Raw genomic sequence first — 21,523 nt, forward strand, 5'->3', positions numbered from 1 at the left:
CTGGTACGGAGGGTTTCATTTTTGCATGTCAAGACGGTGTCATTTCCACCTTAACATACCGTCGCCACATTTTGAGCCAAGACATTCCCGATGATAGCTGCACGGCGTGCCATGTGCACTCCGAGCATTTAGCTCACATACTACCTAGTTGTCCAACTCACGCGGGGACGACCGACATTCAAAGGCACAATGCGGCACTAAGAGTGCTTTATTACCATCTCTGTCACGCCTACGGCATTAACCTTAATATCGCTCCTCTAAATGCTCCTAGGGAAATTGAGTCAATTGTCGAGAATGGGAAGTGCCGCATATACTGGAACTTTATATTCTCGACAATTGTTTCTGTTTCTCACTCGAGGCCTGACATGGTTCTTCTTGACTTAGAGAAGCGAACCATGTTTGTTATCGAATTTTCGGCACCAGCTGACAAAAACATCATAACCAAGGAAAATGAAAAGAAAGAGAGGTATCGAGACCTTATAAGAGAGTTGCAACGATTGTACCCGGAATATTCTGTTAAATTGATCGTTCTTATTATCGGCACTCTTGGAGGTGACAAGCTTTCACTTGCTAATGGCCTAAAAAGCATCCCTGCGTGTCAACAATATGCTAGAACACTTGCGGGAAAAATGCAGAAGGCGGTTGTCCTTGGGTCGCTCCGTGTTCTTAGGGTGCACGAGGGTTTTGCTGGATCGTCGTATTGATTCCTTTACAGACTGAAAGCACCTATCTCACGGTCATGAGACGTGGTTGTGGCTGAAATTTTACCGCGACTTCGCTGGAAGCGGGTGCAATTTTCCAGATTAGCACCCGCTCCCGGCGAAATCCTGAAAATGTTTAAAAACTGAATTCGGAGTTGCTATAAAATATCATAACGGACGTCCTCGGGCTCTTTTTTGAGGGATAATAACAAAAAATTATTGTGCTGAATGAAAATTTTATGCATATGCATTATTTTTAGGTTACGTCGTCTTTCATATCTGCCTTTCCCATAATCTAAAAATTATTTATGAAATAAACTTTTTTGATTACCTGCAAACAAGGTTAGTTCCGGGAGATTAGTTACTATGTTTATTTGTAAGTTCAAAGTTTTCGGCCAAAAATATTGTCTAGTTTGGAAGTAACGCTCGGATGAATTGTAACACACATAACCTCGAAATATACACGCACGTTGTTAGCTAAATCGAAAATTTTTTGATAAAAGAAAACACAAAAAGGTGTGTGGGGACGTCCGTTAGCATGTTTGCTATCATTTCCCATATTTTGAAGGCAAAATATTTCTTATCCTAGGAAAAAAGCCGAGGGAATCTAACAATGAAAAAATTGATACTAATTTCTAAGCGCTGTCCAAATTAATTACATTTCTTTAAATTGAAACTTGTTTGAATTAACCTACAAAAAAAGTGTGTGTGGACGTCTGTTAGCATGTTCGCTATCATTTCCCAAAATTTTAAGACAAAATGTTTATTATTGTAGAAAAAAGGCGGGGGAACCTAAAACTGGTATAATCGACAATTGTCTAAGTATCAAATGCCCTTAATAATCTTTTAAACTAATTCCATAAAAACTTAAAACATTTTTTCATATTATTTGGAAGATTGAATGGATTTAAATTTTTATGATTTCAATCAAAGTTTTTAAACTAAAATTTCAACGTAAGTATCGTGAAAATCCATTTAGTCGTTCATGAGAAAGATGTTGATCATGTTATAACATTGAATTTTCATTCAGTTGAAGATGGAAGTAAAGTAAACGGTATATAAAGTAGACTTGTACAGGGTGGACACGCTGGGGATTACCAAAAAGTATGTAACCTGTCTTACACGCCAATGCTTTTCTTATGGGTATGTATGCAGGGTTGCATACTTTTTGTTAAGCCCCAGCGTGTGCATCCTGTATATTAAATTTTCATCGCCAATAACTTTTCCAAAGCATTTTATTTGCAACCAAAACCTGCAGAAATCTTTTCAAACATAAGGTTCATTAAAAAATTAATTTTGCAGCGGAAAAATCGACTTTCGATTTATGGTGACCTACTTAGGATAATTTGACCTAAACTAAAAATTCAAACGTGAATAGAAAAATCTGACGGGCAGAAAATTCCAATGAATGCAGACTGATTGGACTGCGTAGTATGCATACCAAAATTGAAAGAATAAAATAAAGTATCTTAAAATTGTATTTTTCTGAAAAAAGATCCTCTAACCATAAAGCTATTAGAGAGATCGAAAGAAAATCTGTTTTTTAGATATATACGCTATCTCAACCTAGGTGATACATATAATTTCATAGGAACTCTGTATTATCATCAGAGTATTTACTATCGGTCAGTATAGATATCACCCAATTTTTAATTGTCCAGAAAAATATCATTTTAAAATTTGAAAAATTTATTTTTCATCTTGTCATAAAATGACGTTAATTATTTTCTGTTATCTGAAGAGTTAACTTGATCGATAGTTTTGATTTGTATTTACACAGATGGTGCAGTGACATATCTACAGATCGATAGTAACTACTCTCATGATAATACAGCGTTCTAAATGAAGTATCATCAATTTGAATTTAAATATTTTTTAATGTTTAAAAGTAGATATACTTTTAGATTTCTTTTCTTAAAAACGAGGCATTGCTAAATGGCTGTGAAACCGGTAAAATATGCGATAAAACTATATTCTGAAGTTTGTATCTATATTTTGGAACCTGTCAATGTTACAAAAGAACGTTCAAGATTTTAATTAAAGTAGATGCAATTTCAAGTAATTATAAAAAATCTAATAACCTAGCCCCAATGGGTCACAAGTTATAGCGTCACAAAATTGAACACTTTTGACCTATTTTTCAGGGCAAATTACTCTTGTTCAGTTTTTTCAAAATATTTTGCTTCTCAGTAAAGATACATAAGTTATGACTCTTCAAAAAAACATATTTTTTTGCTATTTGTAGCCAAAAAAGTTTTTTTAAAACTGATCGTTTTTGTACATGTTCTACAGAATAACGTTAGGAAAACCAATTATACAGGACTAAAATTTAAGCAAAATAAAAAAACAAAATGTTTTAGCTGATGTAATTCACGAGTTATGACCATGAAACTTTGACCTTTTCTATTCGGAAGGCTCTGTATGTACAGGTAAATTTACTGCGACCGTACACGGCGAGAACAAAACTGTTGTGGTCGCCGTGACTCACGGTGCTGAAGCGCATGATTGAATAAAGTTCTTTGAAATGTTCCTGAATATGTGAAAATGACGTTTTTACAGTGATCACGCTAGTGATTCGCGGTGGTCATGCGCGTGAATCACGGTTAGGACTTTCAGAGCAGCGATAAGAATCGTTTTTATAACAGATGTGATCGAAACGTTTCTCATCGCTGCAACATGAAAGTACTAATGCGCGTAAAAGTAATGCTGAACACTGTGATCGCAGTGGTGGCAACATTGAAAATCCTAACTCTGATTCACATGCATGCTCGCTGTGAAGCACTTGCGTGGTCACGGTGAACACGTCACTTTCACATGTTTCGGAGCATTTCGAAGAACTTTTATCCCACAGTGCGCATCAGCACTGTGACAACAGTTGTTGTGTTATCTCTGGGTATTTGAGCATTTTGATGCCATATATTCATTTGTAGGTCATTACAAGTTCATTTTTTCTCCTTTTTTGTTGAAAAGCAATCAATTTTTCAACAATTGTTTAAATAATACGCTTCTATTTATCAATTATGTGCATGTTTAATGTATTTACTTCATGAAAATCACTTCCGGAATACAAAATTAACTGGTTTTACATTGCTTATGTATTATTTATAAAAAATGTTATTAAAGAGTTTAGTTTTATTACGTTGTATTTTTTTATGTTAAGACTGCCATACATTGATATGCGAATCATCACAGATAAAACAATTATTGTTCTTTCTTGATAATAAATAATATGTAAACAAGTTCATTACATAATAATGTAAGTGATGAAGAAACTAACTTGACTAATAGATTGACTGAAAAAAAACACTCAATCTCCGGGGTGGCATAGAAGAGAGTTCATCTTACAAAAAAATTGTCAAGTTTCTTAGATAAAGGCTATCTTTTTACAGTCAATCATTTATCATTGAATCACTTAGTCAATTAGTTAAAAAAATTAGAAAAAATAACTTGTAATGAACTAAAAATGCATGTATGCCACCAAAATGCTCAAATACAGTCGAAGAGCATTTTCGAGTACACACAGATCCTTCCAAATGGAAAGAGTCAAAGTTTTATGGTCATCACTCGTGACCCATATGAGTTAAAACATTAAAACGTTTTTTTTACCTTAGCTTTTTTAGAATTTTCTTTTATTTAATTTAGCTGTTGAATATTTTGCTCTAAAATTGAATAGAGCGGGTCAGTCTACGCAAACACGATTTTTGGAAGGTGTTACAAAAATATACTCCGGGACACACGGGTTTAGTTTCTGGAAAGCTTAGAATTTTAATCAGGACTCCTTAAAAAACGTTTTAGCCACGACAAAAAAACGCGCATTAGTTACTTAATACGGTAAAAAGACTTTCTGTACAAGGTGCTTGGACTGATATTGAGATTGACTGTAATCTTTTTTTAAATCACAAACTTCAGAGGGATTCACAATCATCTTTATTTTTTTGTAGATGGAAGTTCTTCATCTTACGGAAGAAGTTCGTCTCATCGCCCTGACCCAGATGAAAATACTATAGTTCTCCCTTATAGAGACAGGCATATTGCGGTGGTTCGCCAGACATTTGGCGGTATTAGTCTACCGAAGAGATGTTTACTTCTAAATGAGCCAGGTCTACCTACACCTCGTGGTATTCCGACTCACAAGAATAAAGGAAATGAAAATTTCGCAACCCATCCCTTTTTCGGAGACGATAACATAAAATATTGTGTGGTATATGTAACAGAACTTGGAGAAGTTCTTGGAGTTAAGGCTCCACCGACTGAACAGGAATCGAGACCTGAAATATTTGATGGTAAATGAATATGGCATAAGATTTTCGGTTTACTTCGAACCTAAATTGGGAGTTCACCAGCGGCTAGGTAGAGCTAACTTTTCTAGTAAAATTTCAGCAAAAATTCAAATTTAAAAATTAATCATTTTCTTTAGAATGAAAAAAATTAATATGTTATGCACTAATAGGTTTTTCTTGCGGAGTTCTGAATTTTACAAATATAACGCTATTGTATATTGTTGAAGATCTAACTAGAGGTCGGCCTCTCAATAAGAAACTGGCGAAAAAGTATTTGCGCGAATTGAACTACCTTACGGCTGCGGATGTAAAAGCTTTTGTTTAAAAGCCCGCGCAGCACTTGTTACATCCTCCTGCGGCGCGGCGTAAATTCTCAGAGCGACTATAGTCGGGCGCCCTACCTTAGAGTTTCATTGTACTTGGTTGAAAATAATTTTTTTTTCTAACTAAAAATTCCACTATTCCATTTTTGGGTAAATTTTTTTGTGCTTTAAAATTATTTGTTATAATCGAAAGTTTTTTGTTTGTTTGAAGCTTCAGTGAGGAGAGATGTGCTTGGTCGGGAAGACTGTCAATGAAGACATTTTCTACTTGTGAATTGGTTTCATACCAAATTCCTTGGAGGAAAGCTACTCTTCTGCGATTCTCATTTTTGGTTTTAAGCAATTATCATCATTCATTTTTGGATTAAAAATTTCTGAGGAATTTTGAAAATAAATATTATAAATATGTTTAACGATTGTAACGACTTTGCACTCCATATTTATGTGGAGACCTCGTCGTGTATGTTTGAATTTAGTGTGGAAATTTAAACAAATGAAAAATTAGTGTCCCACCAACAGTGCCAGTAGGTATCATTATCATCTTTTTTAACCAGGGATAGATTTTGTGCTTATTAATACTCTTAATTTAATCATGGCTACATTTTGCTGTTTTTAGTCAAAGATCTGAATTTCACCAAAAATTATACTAATTTCCGGTAATAGTTGTATTGCATATCAAAATTATCTTTATGATATTAATATTCATTCAGAGATTCGTTCAATTTGCGTTTACCTTTGCCTCTCCAGTAAATTGTAACCAACAATATAAATTGATTACAATACTGATTGGACATTAAAACTACCCCTAATCATTTTACAACGAAATTTGACGATTATATAAACCGCAATTGAGTAAGATTGATTCTTCCAGATAAATTACTACTGAAATTAAAATTATTATTTAAAAAACAAGATTGAGTCAAGGCAGAGATGATTGCATGTTTTAGCGATAAGTTAAATTCATTTTTAGAAAATTTCTCCCGTATAAAATTAATCAAATAAGGTTCTTCTTCAATATTAATCGAAGAACCAAAACTTTCTTCACGCAAAGAGGTCTTTTTCTTAAGATAAATTTCAGAGGCGTTACTAATTCTTTTCTGGTTTTATTCTTTAAAAAAATCAATGCACAATACCCATAAAAATTTCAGTAGCAAGTTTAACCATGCTCATAGAAGTTTTTACCCTGAGATAAAATGCGTTACAATAAATTATCCACACACTACATTTTCATTTGCTTAAGGTTGTACTGCAGCGAGAGACAAGTGATTAGAATTTGATAAAAATTAATAAGCATGTAGTTTATGGTGGCTTACGCCACTTTATCGAATTGTAAAAAAGTCATGTCGCTGCGTGTCGAGTAATGAGCTTTCAAAGTTGACTAAAAATACATGGGCTCTTATGGCAGTACGTATATTTTCTCCTTTTCCTCCGAAAAAATTATTCGTAGTAATAGGATCGACGTAGAAATCAAGTTTATTGTAAGGCGTGACCTCGAGATGTAGTAGGCGAAGTTTCAAAATGATTATGTCGGCAGGAGAAAAGTTATTCGGGATTAAATTGGCGCATTCACGAAATTGGGCACTTGTACTCGAGAATCGTGGCAACGCTCATGGCTCGCTCGCTCGTTGCTGTACCCATACAAGCAACGAGTCGGATTGAGAACGAAGCAGTAAGCAGAAGAGCAAAAGAGCAAAAGAGACAGCGAAAGCGACGTTGCCAAGAAATATGTGTATAATTGTCGATATTTTTAAGAACGATATTAAACAATTTTATTCATTTATATGGTCGGCGAATAGGCTTCATGAATTTAGAACGCAATATCTTTAATTAAATAATAAAAAAACTCGCTTGAAATAAGCATTAAAAGCCGTTCAATTTTTATCGCGTGCAGTTGGCAGCAGAATTGAAATGCAATGCTAAAGGATAGGGCACAGTCGCACCACAATGAGAACACTAAATCTCGCTGCAGTACAACCTTAAATTCTCACACTTAATGTTAACATGCACAACGAGGTCTCCACATAAACGTTGAGTGCAGAGTCGTTACAATTATGCATTAACTAATTTATTATATAAAAGGATAGATTCTCACAAACTTTCGTCTAAATATTCAAAATTCTTATGAATTTGGATATTTTATTGAACGGAAGTTTTTTTCGCACAGGAAAATCCATTGAGAGTGTCTTTTGAATGACGCGTTTTCATTAAAAATTCTGTCTTCAATGACAGGTAGACCAATGAGACCAAGAAAGGATCCTTCCTCGTAGAGCATCGTGTAAGAACTTAAGAAATCCTGTTCCCGACATCGGAATCAATATACACTTGAAATCCAAAGGAACCAGAAGTTCGGGAACCGGGAACTATAAAGATATGGCCGTGAAAGGGATTCCTACTCCCACGACGTTTAGATTTCAGGGATAATCTGTGAGAACCCACACAAGCCTACTACGCGCAGGAGCCCGTCGAATTCAAGGCAGCGCGCACTCGCGCGCGCCTGACTCCGCGCAAGCGATAGAGGGGAAAAAATTCCTCGCGTTCCTTTGGAGTGGGGATGCTCGTATCTGTGGAGCACGCGTGTATTTGGATCTGGTATCTTTGGAGTTAAATAAGGTGCTTTGATTCCACGCTATCCCCACTCATTAGATGATGGCGCGTGAAATCGATCGTATAATGGAATAATCTCGTGAAAGATCCCTTAGCTCTACATGGTTATCCACTTTTCAGTCAGAGAAATATCAATATAAATATTCTCCCGTAACTTTATGATATAATTCTGATTATGAAAATAGAACGGACCGTGTGAAGCTATTCCATTGTTGTTGAAAAATTTAACTTTCTTAGATGAAAATTCAACTGTTTGCTTGACAATTCGTCCTTTGTTAAAAATTTGTCCTTCTAGTAGAAAATCAATCTTTTTGTTTAAAAATGCATCTTTTTGGTAGAAAATTTAAGTATTTCATTTTTGGTTCATAATGTATCTGTATTGCTTATGGAATTAAAAATATTTCTGTAAATTTGAATGGTTTCATCTAGAACTTTAACGATAAGCTCAATTAAACTTAAATATTCAAGGTATTTCGAATGATTTCTACTATTTTAAATGGATTTTTAGGATTTCCAAAGGAAACATTTGAAGTTGTAACATTTTTATAACCTAAAACGTATTTTTTTGGATTTTTTACCGTTTTCTCTCGATTTGACCTTCCAATGACCTTGAACCTGACGCGATAAAAGTCAAAGGACGCCAGATTTGTATTCGGCCGCCCCGAAAACCATAGTAAACCCGAGCTAACCTCAGAATACATGTTTAAGAGTGTCAAATCTCTCGAAAGGAGATTTCAATAGATTAAAAAAATTTAAGCGATTCCTAAGAATTTTCTAGGTTTTCCAAAGATTTAAATGTACTTTTAGAGAAATTGGAAAAATAAGTGAAATTAAATGTGAGGGGATATGGACGGTTCTTTTTATACAGAAATTTAATTTGTCTTAAGATATTAAAAGTTATTCCTACTTATTTTAATGGCTTTTTACAATTTTCAAAGGAAAGCTTTCAAGGGATCTTAAGGTATTAGCAAGGATTTCAAGAGAATAAAAGATTCAAGTGATGCAAGAGAACTTTTTGCGATTTCTAAAGACGCATAGAAAACGTATTAAATTAAATTCCAAGCAATTCTTAGCGTTTTAAAATAGTTGAAGAGATTTTAAGGTATTTCAATTAATTTTATAATCTTCCAAGGATTTAATTAAATCTCAAAGGAGTTGAAAGATTTCAAAGATATCTAGAAATTTTAACTTTTTTCGGAATGTGTTAAATAAATTTCTTTTAATTTATATGAAAGGGATTTAAAATTATTTCTAGAGATCTAAATTTTACTCAATGAAATTTTATGGGATTCCCGTTCATTTCAAGGATATCAAGGAATGTTAATGTATTTTAAGGCATTTTACTATATTTAAAGAATTTGATTAAATCTCGAAGGATTTTAAAGGATTTCATCGGTGTTTTATTAATTTTAACGAGGGGTTTAAAAAAAACAAAAAAAATAAAATAAATTGATATTCAAGGAATTTCAAATGATTTCTATTTATATAATAGGTTTTTGATGGTTTTCAGAGACATCAAGAGTTTTTAACGCATTTCCAGAGAACTTCAAGGAACAAATGAAATTTTATTTTCAGGGATCTTAACCGTGTCAAGGCATATAAAGGAATTAATTAATTTCAAAGGATTTTAATGATTTAAACTTATTTTAAAATCTTGCAAAGAATTTTCAGAGATCTAGGAATTTGATAGGACCTCCATGTATTATAATGGTTTTAGGGGATTTTGCCAATTTTAAGGGATTTCAACTCAGTTCTAGAGAACTTTGGGGAATAAATTTAATTAATTTATTTTCAAGGATTTTAAAAAAATTGGTCAAGATTACTAACTATTCTAAAGATAGTTTCTCCAGTATTTATATTAATTCTTTCAATGTTTTTGCATCATTTATGCCAATAATGAGTAGTGATTATGTGCTTGAAGTTCTGAAGATTCAAATGAACGAATTTTTTTACTGATGACTTTTTAAACTATAAAAATGGCTAAAATGTTTGTTAATTTATATTCAGAATAATATATTTACTAAAAGAAAATTATAATTCATGTTTTAAATTGTATTTGAAACAATATTTATGGATAAAATAGTATAGGAAAAAAATATTTCGTTCATTTGAACGTTCAGAACTTCAGGTACATGTAGTGACTATCTTATAATTGTTTTATGTATGTTGATTTTCTGTACTTTTGTTTACTATAGTTGTTAAAGAATGCTATAAAAATTATAATGGGCCTTTAACCATATTTTTATTTTGCTATAATATTGTTTCGTAAGGGTCACCAAATTTTATGCAATCTCTATGAAATCTAGAAAGTCTATGAGATCTTGAGCAGTCTCATGTGATTTACATCATTTGCGCGTATGCAATACTTTTCAATCCCTTGTAATTTTGCAATATTTAGTGATTTAAGCCTGAGTATAACTTCACAGAAAAAATTAAAGGTAAAATTTACTTTGATTCCGAGGTAAAAATGACCTGAGACAAAAATTCACTTCACAACATAAGTTTCACCCGAATATCGATGAAAGTTTTTTTTGTTTTTTCATGTCAACACATATATTTTAATGACGCGAAGTTGTCTGAATAAAACGTTATCTCTCTAAAAAATTACCTGCAACAAATTTATCTTCAATTTTTTCTGTACTGGACTTTAACTTTTTTTTTAACTTTTAAAGATTGATTATTTATCTTTTTAAAATTGCAAACCTATATTTTCTTTTCAAGGTAATCCAAGCCTTCTCAATCCTAACTCATCAATATTTTATATCACTCATAGCGGCTTTCACTTTGAGGTGAGTCATGTTCCTCTGAAAGCATTTCTTCCGTTGAGTGTAAAGCATTTCCCTGGCAATAAAGAAGACTACACGTTACATTATATTAACAAATATGGGGTTATACCCATGATGATGAAGTTTGGTGGAATACGATTTTTTGCGATATGTAGAACTAGAGATAAAGGTTCTCCTGCTAAAAACATAGTATGCTTAGCAGCTAATCTTCATTTCCGAGATATTCCTTTGGTGATCATAAATCACCTCTCTGAAGATATGTTGAAAGAGCTGCTTGCTTTCAAACCGAATTGACTCAGGATAAGCAATTCAAATGTATGTACATTATGTAAAATTTTTGGAATTTAAACTTCTAAATAAAATCATAATTTATCAGATATTAGTTTTACTTACTCATAGCTTAATGTTAAGGCCTTGTGACGAGTGGGTCACGTGACCAAATTACTACCGTACCGCCACCTTTTTAATTTCCTAACTTATTTTCACACGAAGCGCCACATCAAGTTGAAAATTTGGGATAATAAATAAGAAGCACTAAGGAAGGTGGGCCTGGTTCTAAATTTTAATAATTACTAAAAAAGCAACAACAAAAAAACAAGTTATTGGCACAAAAAAGCTTTTTTCATAGTTCTTAAAATTTATGATGAGGCCCACGTGTTTCTTGTTTAGTATCCCAAATTTTCAACTCGATCGGGCGATTTGAGTTAAAATAAGTTGGGAAATTAAAAAAGTGGCGGTAAGATAGGAATATGGTCACGTGACCCACTCATAACATAAACTTAAGGATTTTTTTAAAAATAATATTTTATCCCCTATTGTCGAAAAGGTTCTCTTTACTTATTTCTATTTGAATATACCATACTTTCAAATACAATTTATTGTTTCTTTTACATCTAAAAAAAGATTCTATTCAAAACCAAGATACTCTGGGATCCCGTTTTAACGGATATCGATATACTAGATGGGGTGGTCCAAGGGAGCGAGAGGGAGGCGCTTTCAAGGTTAGGAGATTTGTGCAGTTTACGCTTCGGCACAAACAAGAAAAAAAAAGAAAATGGTGTGGAGAAGCCCAATTTACCGTGAAGACCATTTGAAGGTACCCCTGGAACTCCCGTTAAATCGAAACCTCAGTGTACCGTGAGCAATGAAAACCTTTTTGTAACTAACAACATTTTCTATTATAATTAATTTAACTTTTTTAATTTGACGAATTTAAGATTAAGCTATTTAGTATTTAATTTAAGTTTTAAAGGTCAAGTTTTTTTCATTGAATTTATATAACGTAAATATTTTGAAAATTAGCTCTAGAGAGATTGAACAGCAATCTGAATCTGAAGAGTGTTGTAGAACGACCGTATTATTTAAATTAATAACGCAGTAATTCTAGATCAATTTAAAAATCCACCCCCCCCCCTTATCCCACATTACTTCCCTTCTCATCGAGTGATTCACGCCTACCTCGAAACGCAAATAGCTTGATGGTATATATAAGTATAATATTAATAATGTACGATAGTCTGCCTGTCCACATTGAAGATTGTTTTAGGGCAAATCTGAATAACCATTTATTATAATTATGTAAGGCATAAGAAAATTCCATAACGATTTAGGTAAGTTTTCAATAGTTAGCTTAATAGTATTTTTTCATTTTTACGGCGTTAATAAAAATTTCCAAAATATTTGAACAAAAATATTCAGTACTGATTCCGAGAGGATACACTGTAAGATACTGATTATAATAAAATAAATTTATTGAAATTTTAAAATTATTTTTTTTTTTCCTGGAAAAAGATCTACTCTCTTCGCTCCGCTGGGATTTTTTCAGAAATACACGCTATCTCAAGCCAGGTTGATACGAATTAATGATACGAATAATTTTAAGCAATCTGTATTATCGTCAGAGATAGTTAAGTATTTTCTGTTATTTGAAGAGGTAACTTGATCGATAATGTTGATTTCTATTTTGACGGATGGTGGAATGATATTTACATTGATTCATGATAACTATCTCTGATGATAATACAGATTCCTTTATATTACTGTTATCATTAATGTAACATTTGGCTTCAGATAGCGTGTATTTTTGGAAAAAAGATTCTTCTTTGATCTATCTACCAGCTTAGTGGAAAAGCATCCGACCAAGGAACGGAAGTTCTGTGGACGCTGCCCAGTGGAGCGAAGAGAGTAGATCTTTTTACAAAAAAAACTTAATATATTTATTTTTCATCTGGTCTGAATTGACCTTAAGTATTTTCTATTATTTGACAAGTTAACTTTATCGACAGTGTTAAGTTATATTTTTACGGCTGGCGGAATAGTATCTACACTGATTGATAATAACTATCTCTGATGATAATACAAATTCCTTTAAGATGAATTACTCCAAATTTAATTTTAAAAATGTCTATAAATTTTCGGTAATTTACTGTAATGTGATAAGTTATATAGGTATCAGTTATATCAGTTATATATGGTGACTTTCCATAAATAACCACAAAATTCTATCACCTTCAACCAAAATTTCCTCACAATTTTTAAGGTGATAGGGCTGATAATTATGACATGCGAGCTCATAAATGTATAATTTTCATTATTTACCTCTAACGCACAGTGGTAAAAAACGTTTTTCTTTGTTCATAAACCTAATATCTCAAGATTGTCCGAACGGAATTGAATGCAATTTAGACTGAATACAGTTCACGTCATACTTAATAAGGAAATACTCATAATATCCAAATATATATTTTCACTTAAATTTGTTCTTTTACATCGGCCAAACTAAAGTCCAAAGGAAAATTGGTACATCGGATTGTCCATTTTCCTAGAAAATTCGATAAAACAAGAAAAAATACAATAACTTTGCGGTGTACTGCATTCATTCTAAATTTCATTCAATTCCGTTCAGCGAACCTTGAGATATTAGGTTTATGAACAAAGAAAATCGTTTTTTAATACTGTGCGCTACAAGTCTACAAGTCTGAGCGTTTTCAGTCTCTAGAGAGTAAATAGTATATTGACCAAGAACTAAGTGAAAAAGACGACTTTTTTCGTCTTAAAATAGTGGAACACAGCACAAGATAGCAACGCGAAGACGAGTAACGGATATACATTGGCTCTGTTGCAAGCGCCCACCTGAGTTGTAGATGGCGCCACGTGACGGATATTTAATCACACATTCACAACAGAACTTCACTTTCTACCACTGTTCCACGAACTTTTTTCTAATTCGCTTATTTTGTCCTTTATTTCCAAACGAAAAAAGTCGTATTTTACGCGTCGGTGTTGGAAAAAAGTATATCCGCCACCTTTATCCGCAACAAAATAATAATACATTGTCCTGGAAATTTAAGAATAAGTAGCACAGTTCTCATTCTGTATTTCATGGCAATTTCAGCTCTGTTTTCATCGAGTGCAAATTTTGAAAGTTATTTTATTTGCTTATGACGAAAAAAATATTCCCTCGTTTTTTATATTTATTTTGTGAAATTTAGTAATCAAAAATCGTTTTGCCGCGAAGAGTACTAAATAGAAAAAATCCCGTAGAAGACAATAAAAGACTTATTTTTCAGATCCTATTGGCCAAGTCTGTACACATTTTGTTGAAAATAGTCCATTTTTTAATAACAATAGAGTTGGTATGAAACCTAATTGTTATCATTGGGTGAAGTTTGTACACTTCTTAAGGGTGATAAGGGACATAAATTCTGAAATTTTGAAACTTGATGATTAAATATTGCAATAGTAATTTCATATTTAAAAAAGGCTTTTTTCTGGCAGTTTTAATTATTCTCTAAGTAAACATATGAGCAAATATTGACTTACAAGCCATTTAGTAAATATTTGTAACACCCACACTTTTCAATCACACTTATTATCTGATAGACATGTAAGTTAATTGCAATAAACAAAAAACCTTTTTTTTTCATCACTGAGCATTATTTACACACAGAGTGCTTTCGTTGTCGTGGTTGCTAACACATAACCCTTTGATCTACATGCTAGCACAGCAAGAATCCGAGATGAAATTTCAGGAAATATTTATTTCCCAAAAGTAAAGAGTTCGCCTGAATTATCTCTGAAGGTTTTTCGTCAATTCGTCAAAAAAAGGAAGCATACGGTGTCTAGTACCTATCCACTCATATAACAGTAAATACGTTCCAGATTTCTCCTTCACTGCTTTCGAAATCATTATAGAAAACATGAACAACCTCATTGGAAATCTTCTCGTAATAGAATTTTTCGTATACTTTTGTGGTAAGCCTGCCTTTTATAGTATACTTCTTATAATAAATATATAAAATATCATATATTCTATAAATTAACAATGTTGCTGAAAGAGAGCTGTATTCCTAACACTGACGAATTTTTATTTGCACTTGCGTCAGGGACGTGCTCTTATTGGGTGCACACTGTCCTACGAAGAGCAGAGTGGAAGGAAAGTTCGTCAAGATTGGGATTACGTTAAAAGATACGTGTTTACCTAAAGAGTAACCGTACTCCACGCCATTAGACGTGGTGATTGCGTGAAGTTCACGTTGGAACTCGCACGTTGACGCATGCGCAGACTATTAGAGAGACTCGTTCAGGGTTGCCAGATCGAGCGAGTTATCGTATTGAATTATCAAACTTTTACAAAGTAAAATATTGAGACTCAAAGACGCTTTTATTTGATATTTAAGTCAAATTTCACATTTTTAGGGGCTGGTAGCCCGGGCTGAAATCCTTATGTTTCCCGCAGGCTTACGTCCGTCCGACGTATTTTTATCAAAGCTGGGGAAGTGAGTGGAACTAAAATAAAATTAGGGGCTGTAAGTAGAAGTGATGGCAAATTGTCTAGATCTTTTTTTTAAATCAGTATTTGCAGGTTTAATATGAAAAGGAAGGAAATAAAAAGAAAACTTAAAAAAAGTAAGAAGCAGTATTCAAAAATAAGTTTAAAAATTTTTTATTTGGATTAAAGAAACTGAACTATATAATTTTTGTTAAGTTGAATTATTTTAGAAGTTTAGAAGTTACAAAATCTAAATTGCAAAATCTGTGCTTCAAAAATTAAAAAATCTAGAAACCAAAATAATCATATAATGAAAATATTAATTTTTTTGAAGACTCAAAGGAGAATATGAACAACATTTTATATTTTGCAACATTAATTGAAGCGAATATTTAACAATATTTCGAAACATTTAAAAATTTTTTTTTGATTTTCAAAAAATAATGTGGAAAATGTGAAGGCAATGTTTGCCTTGAAAAAGGTTGAAAAAAAATGTTTAAGAAGTTATATCTATTTGAATTTTTGTTTTGTTTAAAAAAAGACCAATTTTTTCTTTAAACTTATATGAATTTTGACCTAATTAAGATATTTCGGGTTTATTTTCAGATTCTGACATATTTGATCGCCTTCTTTCGAAATCCGCGAGAACATGTAAAGAATATTTCAAATTAACTAAATTTTGTCAGTTTTTCTGAAAATATTAAAATTCGATTTTCTCAAAATATCCAAACTTATATCTTTTACCAATTTTTGTAGTTAAGGACTAACCATTTTAGTTAAAAATTCATTTCTTTCGTAGAAAATTTAATTTTTCCATCTTTCGTTGAAAATCTGTCTTTTTTCGAAAATTCATGTCTTCTGTTAAAAATTGGTCTTTTGAGTAAAAAAAAAAATAATTTTTTTGTTTGAAAGTTTAACTCTTTTTTTAACATTTTATGCATTTAAAGAAAATTTGTCTTTGGTAGCAAAACTATTACATTTTTTGTTGAGAATTGATCTTTTTAGGTTCAAAATTTAACTCTTTTGTTGAAAGTGAAATGAGCTCGATGGTATTAATTATTAGATAAACTTTATGCGTTATATTGCATAAAAATTTAGAACCTACGGATTGATTTTACATTGATTTTTATCAATAATTAACAGCTGATTAGTATTGTCATGAATTTCACGTAATATGAGAACAAAAAATTAAAGCTCCTTAATCATATATGACGAAATTTATAATAAAAATCTGATAGAAGCGGAACGTTCATGTTTATAAACTCTCTTAAGTCAAGCTCATCAGGCGAGTACACGAGAACTTTTTTCGATTTAATTGACAAAATTATTGTAAAAATTTCAGGATTATATTTATCATGAAGTCTAAAAATTAGGTTAAAAAATAGCGACAGTTTTCAATTGCGAGTCAGTGCTCTCAATTTCGGGAACTTTTTTAACTGCGCTTGCACCGCGCTGGCAACCCGATTGAATACTGCTAGCGCGCGCATTTTAAAATAGATACATACAAATGTAATATTTATGATAAATAATGATTGGGAAATGCATCAAAAGTAATTTTTTAGTCCTAAAATATAATTTTAAGGTGACAGTTAAAAAAATGATTTGATTTTATAGCAAAAAACGAGATTAATTCGGACTTAAAAAAAACAACAAAATTCTTAATTTATTTTTAATAATTCTAGTGATTTTATTTCAAGTCACATTGTTGGGAATAAAAAAATTTAGTTTAGAAAATCGACATAGAGTAGATTAATCATTCTGAGAAAATAAATGTTTTCTTCCTCTGAACTCAGAACTCATAACGTCTTTTTAATTAAAATCGAATAATTTTTTATCTGTTATACTAAATTATTATTTTAGGATTAAGAAATTACTGTTTATGTATTTCCTAATCATTATTTATTATAAATATTAAATTTGTATATTGTTACTATTCAAAATCAGCGTACCAACTGTAGCCAATCCTGTTGCCGGGCGATGCAAGCGCAGTTCAAAAACTTACCAAAATTGGGACCATTGCTACAAGTTCATGTAGCCACTGACGTCACCCAGACAATGCTACCATACTAGCAATTTTGAAGTTCACTACACTTTTGCAGACTGAATATTTTTAAAGTCCCTAGAAAGGACCCCAGATCGACGTGGACCGTAAGTCAGATTTGCTGCCGGAAGTTCCTATTCTGCCCCCCCCCCCCCCCCCCCCCCGTCTGTATATCTGTCTGTTTCTCTGCAGGTATACAACGCGATAACTTTCGTTGGAATTTTTGAATTACAATATGTGATTAAAGATCTAAACGTTCAAATGAACGAAATTTTTTACTGGTGACTTTGTAAACCAAAAATGTGCTTAAATTTTTGTTCTTTTATATTGTTAGTAATTTATTATTGAAACATAATTATAGTGTATATTTTAAATTGCAGTTGGAGCAATATTTATGGGTAAAATAGAAATAAGGAAGAATATTTTGTCCATTTGAACGTTCGGAACTTTAGGGACATAATTAAAATTTCTTATGGTATACATTTTTGTCTTGAAAAAAGACAGCTCAAGTTCGTTTGCTAACCTTCTGGAATCAATATTCGTTATTTTATTCATGAAAAATAAAAATTGAGAATTTAAAAATTCAACTTTCTTATAAAAATGCTCTAGATGCATTACTCTGCGAACAAAATTATTATTTTCATAAAGTTCCACAAAATAGTCTATAACATCTTTTTATAAGGATAATCGTTTGTGGAAAGTGTCATTAAAAAATTATGTTTGTAGCTAGAAAGCGCAAAATACGATAAAAGATAGAAAGAGCAATGTTTTTCTATTCAAAAAGGTTTAGCTCCTTATTATCTTCCGGCCAGATGAAATTTAGAAAGTCGCCCAAAAATCGCTCGCTATACATATATTGGGCGATTTTTTGTTCAAGATTGGACCATGTGTTTAAAGTTTCATCTGGAAACCTTGGAATTGCTGTTGCATAAATGAGAGACATGACGACACAGCTCTACAAGAAAAATTGGGAAAGTTACATTTGGAGTCTTACTGTGTCTATCAAATGTTTTTGGGGTCGCTGAATCCAAATTCGGGGTCCATTTAACCTCATCATGTCAGGATTTTCCATAACCTTGAAAAATAGGCCTAAAACCCCTATAAATCCTCTATTTATTGACCACTTAATTCCAATCACTCCATAACTTCAAATTTCCATAACCCTAAAACCCCAAGAACCCGGTAAGAAAGAGCCGTGTGCGCGCTGAAGCCCTGAAGCACAATATGCTCGAGCCATGCATGCTTCTTGAGCCCTAAACCTACATTCTTCAATAACCCCATAACTCCCAAACTTTTGCCGTACCCAAAAACAACGACGAGGGCGTAATAGGCTTCTGTTCCCGTTGCCCACCGTCAACCACGTGAAGGTGTCCTGGATTGAAAACACACGAATAAGTAGTATAAAAATGATCTCCGAAGATTAGACTCATAAGAATTCGTATATAAGGCTATTCTCACCGGGCTATGGGGATTCAGATAGTGTTATTGAATAATGTGAACTTAAGGCTCAAGGGGCATGCATAGCTCGAACATACTGTGTTCCATGGCTTCAACGTGCGTAAGTCTCTTTTTTACCAGGTCGAGGGTCTTGAGGTAATAGCATTTTGAGGTTACGGGGTTATGGATTTAAGGGGTTAATGGGTTATGGGGTTATGGTGGTTGAGTGGTCAATGGATAGAGGATTTATTGAGGTTTTGGACCTATTCTGGGGGTTATAGAAAATTCTGACGTGATGGGGTTAAATGGGCCCCGAATTTGGATTCAGCAACCCCGAAAACATATGATAGACATATTCAGACTTCAGGGATGATTTTCTCGATTTTTTTGTGGAGCTGTGTAATGCTTGCTTTGAAATACGCATTGTGGTGAGCAGGAACATACGAAAAGTGCAAATACCCGGAGTGGACTGTATTGAAATTGAAAAATTAATTGCAATAGAATAATCAACAAGATTTTAAAACAATTTAAAAGATTTTCAGAAGTCTGAAAAAAGAATCTAGAAGCTTTCAGGGCAATTTTAGAAATAATATTTAAGTCCCACTTAAGTTTGGTTCCTAAAATTACTAAATTAAAAACTGTTTCGTTGTCCATAATTTTTATTTTTTTTTGTACAGAAGTAAATTCTTCGCCAACGTACTATGGAGAGGGTTCATCACGGCCAACGTCGTATCGCCCTGACCCAGCTGAAAATATAATATTGATCAATTATAGAGACAGAGATATTGAGGTGGTTCGCAAGACATTCGGCGGTGTTAGTCTACCGATCAGATGTAGCATTCTTGATCATCCAGATCATCCTAAACCTCGCGGTATTCCGACCCTCGAGAATAAAGGGAAAGAAAACTTTTCTACCCGTCCTCTTTGCGGTGATGATCACAAAAGATATTGTGTGGTATATGTAACAGAACTCGGAGAAGTTTTGGGCGTAAAGGTTCCACCAACTGAACAAGTGGCGAGTCCTGATCGATATCGCGGTAAACGAATATGGCATAAGATTTTTGGTGTACCTAGAACCTAAAAAGAGTGTTAACTAGCCGCCAGGTATGGCTAACTGTTCTAGTAAAAGTTCAGAAAAAATTTAAATTGGAGAAATTAATTGTTTATTTTTAAAGTGGTAATTTCTTATGGCACGGTGTGAACTCGAATAATCGGGTGACGTTTCGAAGGTGACGCTTTCAGTATAAACCTTCTTCCTCTCTATCTCTCCTTCGCTTCTCCCACTAACTCTTTTAATCCCTCCCCCCTCATTCTCCCTCGCTTCTTCCATTTCTATCCCTCTCGTCTGTCTCTCTCTGTCCTTCCCCCTGACCTCTATCGCTCTCTTTATCTCCAACCTTCACTCTCTCACTCACACTGAGGCTCTGATAGTATTATCAGTATATAGCAGCATGCGCTATTCTTGAAGATCCGTGGTTCGTACATAAGCGTGAATTGATTCGCAATGATCTGAGTGATTACTGAAGTGTTAGGTGATTGTTAGGTATATTTCAATTATTTTCATGTTAAAAGAGTTCAAAGAAGAAACATTTCAATTTAAATCATAATTCGTTGTGACTACTGCTGGGCATCCTACGGCGGCTCACGTGTTTTTTACAAATTAATAATAAAATTTTTGGTTTTATTCATAAAAATGAAAGCATAATTCATTCAGTTTAAAATGAAAAAAAAACATTATTTAGAGACCAGTCTGTTTTCTGGCGCAGTTTTCAATTTTGTAAATGTAACATTATTGTATACTGATAAAACATTTGCAAGTAAAAATACAGTGGAACCCTTGAATAGCCCTACCTTTTATAGCCCTTCCGAGAATCAACGCCGTGTTATAGATATAAAATATATTTTACAATTGTTCTTATGAAATTTATTTATTAGAGTAAAATTCAAAAAGTTAGATCATTTTCAATAATATGCATTGGTGTAAATTTTAAGAAGGTTTAGAAGTTATCATAATAAAATTTTACAATTAGACACAAATTGAAAATCTGCTAGATTATTTAAACATAGTAGAGTTGTCTTAGAAATTGGTTGAAAATTTATCTTCTTTATTAAAAAATTCAAGTCATTTTTTTTTAAATATCCTTTTTGGTTGAATTCAGATCTTTTTGTTGATAATTCATTTTCTTGGTTGTAAACACAACTACTTGATTGAAAGATAAACTAATTTGCTAGAAATTAATTTTTTTGCTTGAGATTAATCTCGTTGATTAAAAATTTAACTACTTCATGAAAATTCGTTGTTTTGTTGTTGAAAATTAATTTTTTATTGTCTTTTTGAGATTAAAAATTATCTATTCAGTTGAAAATGAAACTGCAATGAAACTCTTTTATACCACCGATTTTGGGGCTGACCTTGAGTGTGAATTAGCTCATGTTGCCCGCTCCGCTTCTGTTTGATCACGCTTGGCTGCTCACCTGAGTGACAACCGCAGGCCCCCGCGCAGTTCCTGTTATACCTATCTACGGCGCGGCTTCAGTTCTCAGAATGGCTATAGAAGGGAAAGCTATTAAAGTGTTTCA

At 32.9% G+C, this 21,523-nt stretch overlaps 1 protein-coding gene across 2 annotated transcripts in view; it reads left to right on the forward strand.

The window, feature by feature from the left end:
* The window catches only part of LOC117182260 (mannosyl-oligosaccharide 1,2-alpha-mannosidase IA-like), a 519,756-nt gene that overhangs the window by 382,248 nt on the left and 115,985 nt on the right, over positions 1 to 21,523 (forward strand). Inside the window, exon 3 of one of the 2 annotated variants that reach the window (XM_033375369.1) lies at positions 19,621 to 19,660. The exons of the other annotated variant lie outside the window; for it this stretch is intronic. Within the exon in view, the coding sequence (XP_033231260.1) occupies positions 19,621 to 19,626 (6 nt within the window). The 3' untranslated portion in view covers positions 19,627 to 19,660. Of the gene's footprint in view, positions 1 to 19,620; positions 19,661 to 21,523 lie in introns of those variants that run through there. 2 annotated transcript variants of the gene reach the window in all.

The sequence above is a fragment of the Belonocnema kinseyi genome, chromosome 10, assembly GCF_010883055.1.
Source record: "Belonocnema kinseyi isolate 2016_QV_RU_SX_M_011 chromosome 10, B_treatae_v1, whole genome shotgun sequence".
In the NCBI taxonomy this organism is placed as follows: domain Eukaryota; kingdom Metazoa; phylum Arthropoda; class Insecta; order Hymenoptera; family Cynipidae; genus Belonocnema; species Belonocnema kinseyi.